Source organism: Podarcis vaucheri (assembly GCF_965113315.1).
Source record: "Podarcis vaucheri genome assembly, chromosome: 16".
NCBI lineage: Eukaryota > Metazoa > Chordata > Lepidosauria > Squamata > Lacertidae > Podarcis > Podarcis vaucheri.
The window spans coordinates 27,471,756-27,487,930 of record NC_138754.1 but is presented as its reverse complement, the minus strand read 5'-3'; the positions used below and the strand labels follow the sequence as shown (position 1 = coordinate 27,487,930).

Here is a 16,175-nt window from a genome sequence, read left to right as displayed (position 1 = left end):
GTCGAAGCCTGACCTCAAGGACAAGATGGGCAGAGCAGCAGCTGCCCCTCAGGGCAAAGGGCTCCTTTGCAGATTGTACTTAATCCCTGTGTCTAACCCAGTTTTGTAGTCAGATGGCTTACTGGCGAGGTATGACTTCTTGGGGATCTTCTTTAACCTACAACCAGTAAGCCCATTCTGGCACCATGCCCCCCATTGCCCTCAGCTCAACCTGTGCAATGGTTGCCCTATTTCCCCCTAACAACAGTCCTGTAAGGTAGATTGGACTGAGAATAGTACTGACCAAGGGGCATCAGATGGAACAAGAGAGATTTCCCAAGTTTTGGGGTTGTTTCAGGGGAATTTTTTTCAGTCTGCTGGATCCATATCTTCCTGGTTCTTGGGGTACACTTCTTGTTGATGTTTATTAAATTTGTTTACTGCCCTTCATCCAAAATTCACAACATATAAAAACAAAATGAGAACACAAAATCCATAATAAAAAACGAACAAGGAGCTTTTGCTTTGACTCTAAAACTAAAGGTGGAAGTCAAGGTGGGATGCTCTGCCAGTGAGCCATGGCGTCTGTCTAAAAGTGATGTCTTAAAAACTCATCTAGTGCTGCCGATTACCAGCATAAACCTGCTCTTGCAACCCTACCCTTCAACCACTTTGATGAAATTTTAATGACAAGCTAATGTTAGGCTTATTAACGCTTATCCCAAAGGATTTAGAAGCCTCAGTTGAAAACGAGCAGCCAACTGAAACCTAGTTGAGGCAACAGTGCAAAATCAGGTTCATAGAGCGTTAAATGATGCATGTCTTGGTGTATAAACCAGCAGCTTATGCCTCTGGGTTGCTGAGAAAATGGAAATTTAAAAATCCAAGATGGCTGCCACAATCACTGTGCCTTAATTATAAATGAAACATAGGCACCATATTGTAATTGGAACGACAGTGAAATGTTTAGGAGTACGGAAATAATGTCTGATATTACTTTGGAATAACTCTTTACAGCTGCCGGTTGTTTATGTATTGACATGTTAAGTATTTCAATGGAAGATGGGCCAAGCAAACTTTTCGTACATGAGGCCAATTCTGGTGGGTGCATTGTGGTTGCCTCAGAGCACCCAGTCCGGGAATGCCCAACATGCAAAAATGCCAGAAAAACAGCAGACGTGCCCGTAGGATTCCTGCAAATCGTACCACAGCCCACCCATTAGGGACTGTAATGGCAACAGTGCCCACATAGGAAGGCAGCCAAGAAACTCACTAAAATTGGAAAATCAGCTCCCAAGGCCATGACACCAAAATGACTCCATTCCATCAGTAGTCAGCTAGTAAGGAAAAGTTTCCGCCTGCTGGGCAATCACAAGTGTGACTGAGCTGGAGGGGCTTCGCTGCCATTGGACCATGTTTAAGGAATACTCTACTCTCTGATGGGCAATTGATCGTATTTTCTTTTTGGTGCCCCTGTTTACGCACACATTCTCTGAACTGGGTGAATGAGCATTAAAATTGCAATTCTGCTTCAGTGTTGGTGTGAAACAATGCATTTTGGGAGCACAACTCCCCCATGTTCACATAAACACTGGTGGGATCTGATGGCAGGACATTCACAGCAGACAAAAAGAAGCACGTCGTCATGCGATTTAAGCTATGGAATTTTGCTACCACAAGACATGGTGATGTCCATAAGACTGAACAGCTTTAAAAGGGAGTTAGAAAAAATCATTGAGGATAAAGGCCATGGCTGTAAGCTGCCTCCTGGTTCAGAGGCAGCACGTCTCCAAATACCAGGCTCTGGATAGCAGCAGCAGAAGAGGGGCTGTGGCACCCTGTCCCCACTGGGGGGTTGGGATCGGGATGGGAAATGGGATGGTGGAGTAGATCAGCCCCCTTTCAGTCTGATCCAGCAGCAGCCAGGCTCTTCCTGGGTTAGTTCGGTGTGCAATGGCATGCTTCCCCATACATGACAGCTGCATATTTCTGTGCTTTTTTAATGATATTTATTGAGAATTTAAAATTACAGATAAAAAAAGAAAAGAAAGAAAGAAAAAAGAAATTAAACAATACAAGTCAATAAAAAGAAAGAAGAGAACAAAACACACAATACATCAAAAAAACAAAAAACAAAAGCAAACAAAAAATTAAAAACAAATCCAATATTCCCAAATCTTTATCTTTCGTTATCTTGTTTCATCGACCTCCTCACACCTCCCTTTTTTGTATTCTAGTTATTAATTATCTCAGCAAATCCTTTCCATCTTTCACTATGTTCTGTCATTAAATTGTCTTAATTTATTTTAACCTTATCTTACCATAAAAAGCCCTAAAACTTAAAACTTATTTGTACATAACTCCTTATAGCATTTCTACTAAAGCCAAATAGTTTCATTCCAACATTTTTTCTAACACTCATTAATTTTACAATATTTCTCTAAATGAATTTTTAAACTTTCTTCCAATCTTCATCCACCGTCTCTTCTTCCTGGTCTCGGGTTCTGTTAGTCCTTTCAATCCATTCCATTTAGTCCATCAACCTGGTGATCTTCTATCCGAGGCTCTTCTATCCATGTCCCTTCTGCAGATCTTCTTCATATTTATACCTGCACTTTACTTTGTCTTCTGCTGATCTTGTTCTTAATTTCCTTCCTTTATCGCTGAGGAGTAGATCTCGGGGAGACTCCAACCTAACAATGTCTTTATCCCTTCTCGACAGGTCAGCCCATTCTCCATAGTCAGCACTAAAATCCAAAAGGTATTTCGAGGCATGTTTCAAAGTCCCTCCAAAGTTAAAGGCCCCGACAACTCCAGACTCCCCCTGGCACAGAACCAGATCCCAGAAGCCAGAACAGCCCTGCATAGGAGGATCTATCCAATTTCCCATCTCCAATCCAAACGAGACTCCATCTCTCCAAATCTGACTTTCTCCAGCTTCGGTCATCAAAAACAACAGCTTATGTTCCTGCAAGGCTGCGGCTCTCTCCACTTGTATTACTTGAGGTTCAACAGCAACCTCCTCCTTTGTCTTCTGCACAACTTGCCCTGTCAAAGCAGATTCCTGGGTCGGTTCCTGAGAGGTTTCTATATAGGTATTCACTGTTTGTCCAAAATTATTAACTGCAACAGTCATCAAATCCATCTTCTCATGTAGCTGTTCCAATAAAGCGCTTGTCTTGCAAAAAGCAATCACTAAGGCTTCTTCTGGGCACATTCTTGTTCAAGGTCAATGTCTGGTTCTCACGATCTTTAATCTCTACAGCTGGAGAATTCCCCAGATCGACTCCAACAATAGTTTCAAAAGCTCCCTCTAGGGGAAACAATTTCTATTTGTATCCATCCTTTTAAAAGCAGATCTAGCAACAAAATTACTTTCATTTTTCAAATATTTTGTTCCTTTTAAATGCAAAAGGAAACATTGGAATCAGTATGTTTCTCTTTTTTAACTATCTGTCAACAAATGTTTTATTCACAGTCAATGAACTTTCCCAAAACTTCTGTCTTCCTAGCAACCCGTTCCCAGGTTCAAGGAAATTTATCTTTCTTTACTCTCTCTCCTGCAGGCTTGAACAATCTAAGATTCCCCCCCCCCTCTTCTCCTGCTTCCAAGGGGGGTTTAGTAGTTTTAGCCGATGGAGATTTAATCCTTTACAAAAGACTTTCCAGACTTTAGCTTGCAATGTCTTTGCTTCAATCTATTTACAAAAGCGGAAAGCGGACTTCCTGTTTAGAACCTTCCTGCTTCAGTGCCAAATTAAGATGTTTCATAGTTCAATTTTCCGTTCTACTCACGGGTAGTTGTTTAAAGTCCAATTGTCCACAGGAAAAAGTCAGTGTTCTCCGGCAACAGCAATGCGGCTTCACTCCGTGAAAAGAGCAGTCGATTCGAAGCACCGCGCCGCTCACCCCACGTCGCTCCGGATCCCCGAAACCGGGTTTCCCCGCGAGTAGGGGAGGCGCAAAATGTGCCTGCTGAATCCCACGTCCACAGGCTTCTCCCGCCTGTGGTTTTTGATGGGTCTCCACCTCGCCGTGGTGGTCCAGACCCTAATTTCCACGAAGCGGATTCCTCCCGATCAGAGGAAATCCGCCATTGCCGGAGACACTAACCCGGAAGTCGACAGCTGCATATTTCTGGACTAGATGATCCTGAGGGTCCCTTCCAACTCAACAATTCAATGGTTCTATGTGTTTGATATATGAGTATACATTTGAATCAAGAGCTTCCCCCTTTAAAAATTATAACAAAGATGTGATAACTTGGAGCGTTTGAAATAAAATGGGCTGAGAAGGTGGATATGAAATACTCCAGAGTGAAAGCTAAATTTTGGGGTGGCTGTGATCCTGCCCAGCCAAGTCCACATTATAGGTATACTATTGTTTAAGATCAGGGCATCACTGTCTTCTTATTCCTCCAAAGCTGAGGTTTAGGGATGTTTCGTCCTCAATCTGGTTGTTGTTCATTTGTCACAATGCCTCCTCTTCCAAGTGTGGCATATGTATCTCTGACTAATCTCAAGTGGTTATTAGCCTGGCAACCTCTCTGTGTTCTTTTAGCAATTTGCCATTCATCATTTTATCATCTTTACTATTTCTGTTCTAAACCGAACAGCCTCACAATCTCACATGCCTCGTTTTTTCGTTGCCCTTTCTCATCTAGGGCCTGTTTGTCATGACAATTTAAGGATGCAGAGACAGGGCTGAAATTACCCATACCCTTCAAAAGTATTGCAAGGGCAAACCCTGGCCCAACAGGGACTTGTGCCAGGGTCTCCCTGGCACCTTGTAGATGGACCCTGTGCCCACTTCCTTTCCTCCTGCCCGATTCCCTTCTCTGGCCTCTTCCTCCATCCTTCTCAGCCCAGCAGGAACATTTGCCAGTGCCGCACATTGTTTCTTGCTCCCCACCTGCCAGCATCAGGCCTTCTGCCCTTTTCACTTTGCCCTCTGGAGTTCCGGAGCAGCAAAAAGACAGTGACATCCCTCCCCACCTGCCAGTGCACCAGAAGTGCGTCTCCTTACAAAGGCAGGTCCCGAGGGTCACCTGACAGAAAGGTCCGTGGCTAAAAGGGACTGCCGGAAACACGGGACCCGGCACAATCATTCCTACCCGGGCTGTGGTCAATATGTGGAATGGAGGGGCATTTGCTGAGAAGTAAAGCGCTAAGACAGTTTCCATGGCAACGCCTTTTCCTTTGTAGAGCATCAGATAGGAACCCTGCACTCCTTGTCAGTGTATTTGTTTATCAACATGCTGTTCATCCACTCATGTGAAAGCTGATTTTTTTTTGGCTACAAGAATAACAGTGGAGGGTCCGGGAGGCATGCAATGCGGGTGGAAGATGCAGACGCAAAGGTTTTCCTTCATTGCGCTTTCACAGGGGAGACTAGCATGCGCCTGCCTGCGTGTCCGTCCAGGCACCTTTGTGTAGCTGAGGTCTTTGGAGCCCATCGGCCACATTCCCACACTGGGGAGCATTTGAAACTCAAGCAAAACCCACCTTCTGTACTTGGTGTTGGCTGCATTTCCACTGCTGCAGGGGCTGAAAGGAGAATCGGGGTGTCCTAGCTTTGCTCTGGAGTGGCCACCCCACCACATTCCTAGTCCTTGGATTCCCAGCCGTCGTTTTCTTTTAATGTTGAAGCCATTCCTGCTTCCAGGGGGAGAGAGTTCCCAAGCTGAGGTTCCGCCCCAAGAAAAGGGCCTTATCCAAATGGTGCCCCAGTCAAGGCCATTCCTCCTGAGCCACAAATGGCAGAATACAGTCCAGGGACAGGCAACTCAATTGTGCCAAAGCACAGTTCTCAAGTATTTACGGGCCAAACTAGGCATCATCAGACCCGCAGCAGCCCCGCTCATCTGGTTCGAAGACCAGGGAGGAACACTGGGGAAGAGAGAATTGACACTCCCCAATCTAAGTCGTGTGTCCCCACCCCCACCCCATAGGTACTATTAGTTCTTTGGGGGAGACACACAGGAACCATACAGGCACCCACACACTTTCCCTGCAAAGCTAATAGCAGTGAGTGGGAGTTAGCTCTTAGAAACAGTGCCGGAGAATCAGTTCTCTTCCTTTATCCCACTCCCAATGCCACTTAAAACGGTGCCATCTAGTCCTACCTGCTCCAATCCTCAGCTGCTAAGTGCTTGTTTCTTCTTCTTTTAAACAAACGAACACAGGAGACCTTGACTGCTGACCACCTGTGTTATGTCAACTTCAGCCCTCAGTTTTGAGGGATTCCGACTGGGTGTGCATCACATTCTTTTCCTTCCGCTGCAAGCTGAAGTCATATAACTGGCACACCCATACATTCCTCCGGTGCCAGGTGGCTTGAACTCAGGCCTTACAACTCTGGGACTGCTCAGATTCCAGAATGTTAATTTTACAATTGCCCCAGGGCCAGATACATGTTCAATTCACATTACCACCCTGTAAGAGCAAGCAACAGAGCAAGACAAAATTAGGACCCTGACTCCACCCACAGGAAGCCCTTTAGCTAGCAACTTGCCATTTGTTGTCTAGAGGTGGGTCCCTGCCTTTTGTAAATCTTATGGGGCAACCCTACAGTATGGATTTTGTTGTTGTTGTTGTTTAGTTGTTTAGTTGTGTCCGACTCTTCATGACCCCATGGACCAGAGCACGCCAGGCACTCCTGTCTTCCACTGCCTCCCGCAGTTTGGTCAAACTCATGCTGGTAGCTTCGAGAACACTATCCAACCATCTCATCCTCTGTTGTCCTCTTCTCCTTGTGCCCTCCATCTTTCCCAACATCAGGGTCTTTTCCAGGGAGTCTTCTCTTCTCATGAGGTGACCAAAGTATTGGAGCTTCATCTTCAGGATCTGTCCTTCCAGTGAGCACTCAGGGCTGATTTCCTTCAGAATGGAGAGGTTTGATCTTCTTGCAGTCCATGGGACTCTCAAGAGTCTCCTCCAACACCATAGTTCAAAAGCATCAATTCTTCGGCGATCAGCCTTCTTCATGGTCCAGCTCTCACTTCCATACATCACTACTGGGAAAACCATAGCTTTCACTATACGGACCTTTGTTGGCAAGGTGATGTCTCTGCTTTTTAAGATTTAAATGGGTTAAATAGTCATTTCCCCCTTGGCATATTCTTCCGCAGGACATTCTCAGCACCCTCGATAAACTATAACTCCCTGGATTCTTTGGGGAAGTGATGATCACTAATCTGATATAACATTGGTTACAAATTCACATAGGGTAGAAAATTATGATTATGATTATTTATTAGATTTATGTGCTGCCCTATACCCTTTGTGTCTTGGTTCGGGGAAGAAAAAAGTATTAACCCACACCAAGAGACAAAAATGGCCGTTGTTCCCAAATGCAGATGCATTCCCTTGCAAAGTTGTCTCAGAAACTCCAAATGAAATTGCCCTGCTTGAGGGAGCATTTCAGTGATGATTGTACCATAACCTGGTTTTTCCACGCACATGCAGATATTGAGACACAAACACAATGGAAAACCTGCTTTCCCCCTAATTTTTCACCTTTCATGGCAAGCTTTACAGTAGTCAGGTTCCATTCATCTTCCAGCTAGCTCTCTTTAAAATCAACTGCAGAACTAGGTTAGTTATATATAGAAAGACCAGCATGGACTCTTTTTTTTTTTTTTTTTTTTTTTTTTGGTACATGAAGCTCTGAGCAGGGCATTTTTAAATTATGTCTGCACTTTTTCTCCCTTAGTGCAGTTTGAAATATAACCAGACCTCCTTTCCTTGATTCTTGTCATATTCAAAACATTGATGCTTATTCCGGCCAATTACTCTTGTAAATGTTATTTATCCCAGTCCAGGGGTAGCCCTCCAGATGGTGTCCTGCAGATTTTCTGAACTACAACTCCCATTATCCTTGACCATTAGGCAGGCTGGCAGCTAGGGCTGCTAGGAGTTGAGACAAATAGCTCACTCGGTAGAGCACGAGACTCTTAATTTCAGGGTCATGGGTTCAAGCCCCATGTTGGGCAAAAGATTCCTGCATTGCAGGGAACTGGACTAGACGACCCTCGTCATCCTTTCCATCTCTGCAATTCTATGATTCTATGAACATCCAGTGAGGGCAACACGTTGGCTCTCTCTGCTCCAACACCTGCCTTTCCAAGCCAGGAGAACGTTTCAAACAAGCAAGCAAACAGAAACAGGTTCATTTAACTCCTTTTCCACCAAACTTGGATGCTAGATTCATTCAGCCCAAGGCCGCCCTGGAGTCATTTCCCCATTTCTGCCTTGCCTCATTCTAGAGGGCTTCAGAGATCCTAACCCTGGTCCTCCCTGAATTCTGCCCAGGCTCCTCATAGACCAGGCACAGGCAAACTCAGCCCTCCAGATGTTTTGGGACTACAGTTCCCATCATCCCTGACCACTGGTCCTGTTAGCTAGGGATCATGGGAGTTGTAGTCCCAAAACATCTGGAGGGCCGAGTTTTCCCATGCCTGTCATAGACACTCCCATCCACAGGACCTCTTGGATTGACTCCAAGAGCACACACCTCCCTGTTCAAAACAAGAACAGTCCCATGCAATATGGGCCTGACTCTCCCACATGAGGGGAGAGTTGCTCTTATGCTCAGGTCCTGCTTGTGGGATTCCCTTTGGGGGCATCTAGTTGGCCACTTTGAGGACAGGATGCTAGACTGGATGGGCCATTAGCCTGACCCATCAGGCTTGTTTTACATTCCTAAGGAAATTTACAGGGACTCTGCTTACCTTCAGCCTCTGTCAAGCTCCAGCAGGTGCCCTTAGGGGCTGGGATGCCAGTCCTGGGGGCGGTCTGAGCCTCCTATCCTCACCAAGGAGAGCTGGGATGAGGGTACAGCAGTGCCCCAAACAACCAAGAGGGAGCACAAGTAATCAGCTGCAGCCCAAGACATGCTTCACAAGTGTGGTCAATCAACAGGCCAAGATCAAGACCAAGGGTTGAGCCAGAGACCTGTGTTACTTCCAGCAGCTCTCTCAAGAGAGAGAGGCCTTATGGACTCTGGCCTCCTAAGACCACACACACCCTGATTTCAGCTGCTGGTGGTGAAGGTGTTGCTCTTGAGACCCCTACTCCTCAAGTTGCTCGGTAGCACAGGAACCGCGTGTGATGCTGCAGTCGAGAGATCTGTGGGGCTAATCAAGAGGCTTTTCAATGAGTTCAAGGCTGTTTGGCTCTGAGGAGAGATTTCATGCTCCCAAACCTGTTGCCATGGCACAGCCCCACACAACAGCTGCTTGGCTATCCCTCAGGCAAGTACAATGCCGACTGATAATCTTCCATAAAGTCACCGTGGAAAATTGCTCCACTTTTTCATCAATGAAATTGCAGTGGAGCCTGGAGGAGAAGTCGCTTTGCGTCATCAAAGCCACTACAATACTGGAAGGGAAGACGTTTTGTGGGGAACGGGGTAAGGCGGATACCAGTACAGTGGGGGGGGGGTCGTTTTGTCAAGGTCATATCTAGGAAGGGACGGATTAACACCCCCTCTGTGTGCACTGTGGTCCCCACAATTATGGTGATGATGATTCTGTGCTTACTTTCTAAAGAAGTGTTTCCTTGGAAACCCCATATATGCCCCCATGAAGGAGAAGGAACCTAAGCAGTTATCTCGGAAAGGAAAGGTTGCTTTGAAGAAACACCACCAACAACTTGGGACCACAACTCCCATCAGCTCCAGCCAGTGCAGCCCTATGATGCTGGGGCTGATGGATGTTGTAGTCCAAAGTACCTGGAGGGCACAGGTTGGGGAAGGCTCCTTCTGTTCTCCTCGTATGCCGAACTTCCACATCACCCAACCGCACATGTGAATCACTTTCGATGGAGCTGCTTGTCTCCTAGCAACAGTCACCAGGCAGCTGAGGCTTGTTTGCCAGTGGCTCCTCGCAGACAGCCTGTTCTCTCCTGGGCTGCCTCCTGTTTTGCCATGGCAATCCTCATGGCTGGGAGGGCTTGGCTAGGCCGTGGGCTTTTGGGGCACCACCACAGATCCTCCTTCTGTTCCCTCCTCCTGCAGGAGCCACCGGGATTGTGGAGAGCGGCTTGGTTCCCTCGCTGGTCTTCAAGCTGAAGACGGAGCTGGAGGATATCCAGGAGTTGATCTTGGAGACGCTGACAGGCTGCCTGCGGGTGGAGGCCTTCGAGGCCTTGGCCACAGGAGCCGTCCACATCCTGAAGGAGCTGCTCAGCCATTCAGGGGTGAACATCAGGAGCAGGGCAGCTCAGGCCTTGATGGCCATCAGGTGAGGGCCAGTGACTCACCCGGGGAGGAGGAGAAATCCAGTCCCCATTTCAGTTATCATTGTTATTGTCATGTTTATTCATATCACACCTTTTTCATATTGCACTCAAGGCGGCCGACAGAGAAAAATACAAAACTGATAAAATGCGAAAGGCAAAAAACATACACAAATTTCCGTTCCAAAATGATACACAATCCAAAATCCTTCAAGACACAATTTCTCCAGATTTTTGTGGTCTGTTGGAGGGAATTGCTTGCCAGGTTGTGTGTCTTAGGAGACACATGTTCTGAAACACTGACAAATTTTCATGTCTTTTTTAAAAAAATAAAATCACAAATTGATGCAGATCTGTGGGCAGGATTCACATGTAGCGCTAAGCCATGGGTCAACAAGGCCTTTTTGTTTTTGTAGCCCTACGTTTTACAAATGTCAGAATGTCCCAAGACAGGTCGTTCTCTTACATAAGGGACAACTCAGGTCCCCCGTGTTGGCCAGAGGACAACCAGCTCTTAGCGTGTGTGCGTGTGTGCACACACATACACACGTCAGACCCACAGAGAGGCTTTAGAGTTTCTTTGGCTGATCCCCACCTTTTGCTCCCCTCAGTGTCCCGCTGGAAGGCAAGAACATGGTCTTTGAGGAAGATGTTTTCCCAGACCTTGTCATGCTTCTGGAAGATGAAGATGCTGAGGTCCGAGCCAACGCTGCCGGGGCGCTGATGAATTCAGCCATCACCACCCAAGGTGAGGAGAGGAAGGCAGGGGAGCAGCTGGCAGGCTGGACCTTCTGGATTTCCAACTCCTTTTGAGGAGAAATGGGGAGGGCAGCTGAGTTGTGGAAAGCAGAAAGTTAGAAGGCAAGGCCACTGGCGCAAGAGAGAAAGACAGGGACAGTGCAGCTGGGCATGTAGCCAGGCTTTGAGGGGAAGCCATGGGGTCCCTGGAAACATTTTGGCCATATCCCAAGGCTTTAGTAGACCCTGCCTCCTCACAACTTGCTGTCCTCCATTTGCTTCTCCCTCCCGTCGTCTCATTGGCTGTGCTGGCTTCTAGGGCTTCTGGAATTTGGAATCTAGCAAGCTCTCCAGAGCACCAGCTTGGAGAAGGCTGATCTCCCCAAGTGTAGAGCTGTCGGGTCAGCTGAGGGGAATCCTGTTGTCTCATGTGGCTGATGCACAACTGAGCAGCAGGATCCAAGAAGCTGCCAGGGCAACACCTAGCACACTGGCTGCCTAGAGCTTCTGTGGCTTCCGAGCTGTGGTGGAGGCCATTCCCGTGTTGTACACATGGCAAGAAACACCTGAATAGCCAAAGGTCCAGCCAATTCCAGCCACTCACACATTGCATTGCTAGTTGTAATCTTAATGTGTGACCTGCCAAGGGCTGCAGAAAAAGCCACTCAGCCTTCACACAAGCAACCCGCTCTGGTATGTCTTCCCTCTGCTCTCAGAGGCAGGATGCCAAGGAGTACAAATGGGGAGAAGGCTACTGTGGCGCTTGTGACCTGTTTGTGGCTTCCCAGAAGAGGCACCTGGATGGCTGACACGGGAAGCCCAGGAGGCTGGGCTCGGCAGGGGCCACCTTTAAACACCCCCACCCACCCCCAGCAGCTGCTGCAGGGCTTCTCCTTTTAGCATCTCACAGGGCCTTCCTTCTGTCACCCTCAGGGAAATACGCAGCCATCAATGCAGACGCCATTGACACGCTGCTGCCCCTGATTCACGATGAGAGGAGCAAAGTCCGCCTTTACTCCATCAAGGCCCTGACCATGTTGTCAGAGGCCCCCGAGGGCCGGAAGATCTTGCTGGGCCACGTGGCCGAATTCCGGAAGAGGCTGAGCGATTCCAGCCCGGCTGTGAGGAGGGCGGCACAGATTGCGGTGGAAGTCATTGAGTGGAAGCCGTAGGGAACGGGCTGGCGGGGACCTCGGAGAGCAACGCAATTGACAATAAAGTTCCTGCTTCAACAGCTCCTTGCCTGCCTGCCTCTTGTCATCATGCGTGGGCTGCACTAGCATGACTGGTTTAAAGGAGGAGCTTTGTTTCAGTTCTCTTTTAACTTGTATACCACCTTTCCCTATTGCTATACACAAGGCAGATTACAAGCTGCAGAAATGGCAAAATACACAACAAAGATCACACTTTAGCAATCTGATCCATTGCAAGTACAGTGGTACCTCGGGTTAAAGATGCTTCAGGTTACAGACGCTTCAGGTTACAGACTTCGCTAACCCAGAAATAGTACCTCGGGTTACAGATGCTTCAGGTTATAGACTCCGCTAACCCGGAAGTTGTTGCTCTGGGTTGCGAACTTTGCTTCAGGATGAAAACAGAAATCGCGCAGCAGTGGCGCAGCAGCAGTGGGAGGCCCCATTAGCTAAAGTGGTGCTTCAGGTTAAGAACAGTTTCAGGTTAAGAATGAACCTCCAGAACAAATTAAGTTCTTAACCCGAGGTACCACTGTAAGTCATGATAAAAAATCATGACTAGAAAATATACAGTGTATATCAAATCAAGTGATCTTCGGTGCTCCATATCAGGGGATGATTAGCTGCTTGTGCTTAAAATGGTGCCCCTTCAGAGTTTGTGCGGCCCCACAAACCTCTGTGTGTGACAGAGCTCCTCAGACATGTCTGCTCTAGTCACTATTAGAGTCCGACAGTGGCTGTTTGCGGAAACGCCTCCAACAAAGAAGTTCCTTAACGGAAACACGTCTCCTGGACTCACGACGTGACAGCTTCCGACGAAGCATGGGTCTCCCTGCAATTGCTTCTGACACCTCCCCACTATTTTCGCTGGACGTGTCTCTCACCCCTTTCTCTCCCCTGCTTCCTGCCTGCGTTGCTGCGTCTCTCTCAGTATTACTGAGATCCTCCTCCAGAGACCCCGCGCTCCCCCTGCTGGTCCCTGCTTTGGCTGTTGAGTCTCTCCCCGTCTCTGGGAGCCCTATCACCTCCTTTCCCTCTGATGTCAGTTCCCTGACATCCACCTCCCCTCCAGGGCCCCCTTCCCCCCCGCCCCCTCCCTCTCCTCTGGGCGGTGAGGAGCTGAAACCCCGAAACGAATCCTCTTCATCTTCAGACGTCTCGAACATTTCCCTCCATCGGTCTTCGTTCCGACTCGCTGAATCCTCCTCCACCTCGGAATCAGAGAACCCCTCCAACTCCTCTTCTTCGTCGGTGGTGGCGAAGTATTCCCTCCGGAACCTCGCCACTGGCTGGGGTTTACGAGGGAATCTCTGATGAAAAGTTTCAATTAGAACCTCGTCATCTACATCCTCTGCCCTGACCCAGGTGTTTTCCGACTCCGGTTCCCCTTCCCACATTACCAAATACTCTACTTGCTCTCCCTTCCACCTGGAATCTAGAATCTCCGCTACATGGTAGCTGTGTTCTTTTTCCTCCATCGCTGGTCCCCTATTGACCCTCCCCTCTCTGTCCCCTATATACGGTGACAGCAACGATCTGTGGAACACTGGGTGCAACTTCATGTGGTTCGGTAACCGGAGTCTGAAAGCCACTGGGTTGACCTGTTGCGTGACTTCAAATGGGCCCAGTCTTTTGGGTCTTAACTTCTTACAACCTCCTTTAAATGGTAACCCTTGGGTGGACAGCCACACCTGGTCTCCCACCCTAATGCTTTCCCCTTCCCTTCTGGTTTTGTCTGCCTGCCTCTTATATTCCTCCTTCGCCCGGTTTAAATTAAGTTGGAGTTGGCGATGGATCGCTTCCATTTCTTCAACGAACTGTTCTGCTGCTGGAACGCTCCAGTTCTCCCCCTCCCCCCCTGGGAAGGCTCGGGGATGACACCCGTGATTGGCCAAAAAAGGGCTCATCCCCGTGGACACGTTCTCTGCATTGTTGTAAGCAAATTCTGCCAACGCCAGCTTCTCCACCCAATCATTCTCTCTGTCATTGACATAACACCTCAAATATTGCTGGAGGACACCATTAGCTCTTTCCGCCTGCCCGTTGGTTTCTGGATGACGGGCAGTAGAGAAATTAACCTCTACATGCAGTAAGCTCATGAGCTTCCTCCAGAACCTGGAAGTAAATTGTTTCCCTCGGTCCGAAACCACCCTCAAGGGGGCGCCATGCAACCTAAACACATTTTCCACAAACAATTTGGCGGTTTCTTCTGCTGTGACCGCATGTGAGCAGGCTATAAAGTGGGCCATCTTGGTTAACAGATCTACCACCACCATAATGGCTGTTTTCCCTTTGGACCTGGGCAGATCAGTCATGAAATCTATTGCCACTGCCTCCCACGGTCTTTCCGGCGTGGGTAGTGGTTCTAATAAACCTGCCGGCGCCCGCCTCTCCCCCTTGGCTCGTTGGCATCGGTCACACCCTCTCACATACTCCCGTACATCTTCCCTAACCTTGGGCCACCAGAATTCCCTGGTAACCAGCCACATGGTTTTGTGTTGCCCAAAATGCCCTGCTGTGGGGTTATCGTGCAGTTGCTTGAGTACCTTTTCCCTCAATTCCCCTTCAGGTATGTATAACGCTCCCTTGTAGTACAACGCCCCATTTCTCTCCTCAAAACCCCCGGGTTTGTCTCCCTCCCTCCTAAGACTCCTGAGTTTGTCCTGGGCGTATTCATCCTGCCCCGTTCCCTCTACCAGTTCCCTTTGCCCCACCAATGCCGCCCCACACACCCAGCGGTCCTCGGGAATGACATGGGTCTCTTCGGGTGCACCCTCTCCCTCCAAATATTCAGGTTTGCGTGAGAGAGCGTCCGCCCTAACGTTCTCCGGGCCTGGTACGTAACAAATCTCAAAGTTAAATTTGGAGAACTCCTGGGCCCATCTCAACTGCCGTTGGTTGAGCACTCGCGCAGTTCTCCAATACTCTAGATTCTTATGGTCCGTGCACACTTGCACCTTCTGTTGTGCACCAATTAGTAGGTGCCTCCATCTCCGGAAGGCCTCATAAATTGCAAGAAGTTCCCGGTCGTACACCGTGTAGTTCCTCTCAGACTTGTTCAGCTTTCGCGAAAAGAAGGCACACGGTCGCCACTCTGACCCCTCCTTCCCCGGCTGCAGAAGAAGCACCGCCCCTATGGCTCTGTCCGACGCGTCTGTTTCGACCCTCAGCTTTTTTTGTAAATCCACATGTAGAAGTTGTTCGTCAGAGGCGAAGGCCCTTTTCAGTTCCTCAAACGCTCGCTCCGCCTCCCCCGTCCAAACAAACTTCTTTTTGCTGCTGAGACAGTCCGTGATGGGCGCCGTCAGGTGGGCGAAGTTTCGGATGAACTTACGATAAAAGTTTCCAAACCCTAGGAACCTCTGCACATCCTTCTTGGTCTTGGGTGTTTTCCATTCCAGCACCGCTTGAACCTTGCCGGGGTCCATGGCCAACCCCTTATCTGACAAGCGGTACCCCAGGAATTCCACCTCCTTGGTATGAAACTGACACTTCTCCAGTTTCACCCACAGTCTGTTGGCTTGCAGCCTGCTCAACACTTCTCTGACGTCTCTCACATGTTGCTCCTCATTCTCCGAATACACCAACACGTCATCTAAGAAGGCCACGCAATTCTTGTAGAGCAAAGGCCCCAGTACGTGGTTCATGAAAGCTTGAAAACACGCGGAGCCTGTTTGTAATCCAAAAGGCATAACTAAGTATTCAAATGCCCCCAAAGGGGTGAACATGGTGGTCTTCCATTCATCCCCTTTCCTTATACGTATCAGGTTGTACGCCCCCCTTAGGTCCAGCTTTGTAAAAATCTTTCCCTTCCGCACCCTGGTCAAAATATCATCAATCCTGGGCATAGGAAAAGCCGCCGGCTCGGTCACTGCATTTAAGGCCCGAAAGTCACATACCAGCCTCGGCTTGTCCGTGTGTTTTTTGTCCACAAAAAACACTGGGCTACCCCCCGCTGCCTTGGACTCTCTGATGAAGCCTCTCTTCAGGTTCTTGTCAATGAACGCTCGCAACTCCTGCATTTCCC

The 16,175-nt window shown here is 48.4% G+C and overlaps 1 protein-coding gene across 4 annotated transcripts in view; it reads left to right on the top strand.

The window, feature by feature from the left end:
* The window catches only part of RSPH14 (radial spoke head 14 homolog), a 61,330-nt gene extending 49,141 nt beyond the window's left edge, over positions 1-12,189 (top strand). For all 4 annotated transcript variants that reach the window (XM_082203391.1, XM_082203390.1, XM_082203393.1 and 1 more), the window contains exons 5-7: positions 9,997-10,222; positions 10,829-10,965; positions 11,889-12,189. In XM_082203391.1, the coding sequence (XP_082059517.1) occupies positions 9,997-10,222; positions 10,829-10,965; positions 11,889-12,127 (602 nt within the window). In that variant the 3' untranslated portion in view covers positions 12,128-12,189. The remainder of the gene's footprint in view (positions 1-9,996; positions 10,223-10,828; positions 10,966-11,888) is intronic.
* Positions 12,190-16,175: the final 3,986 nt, after the last annotated feature.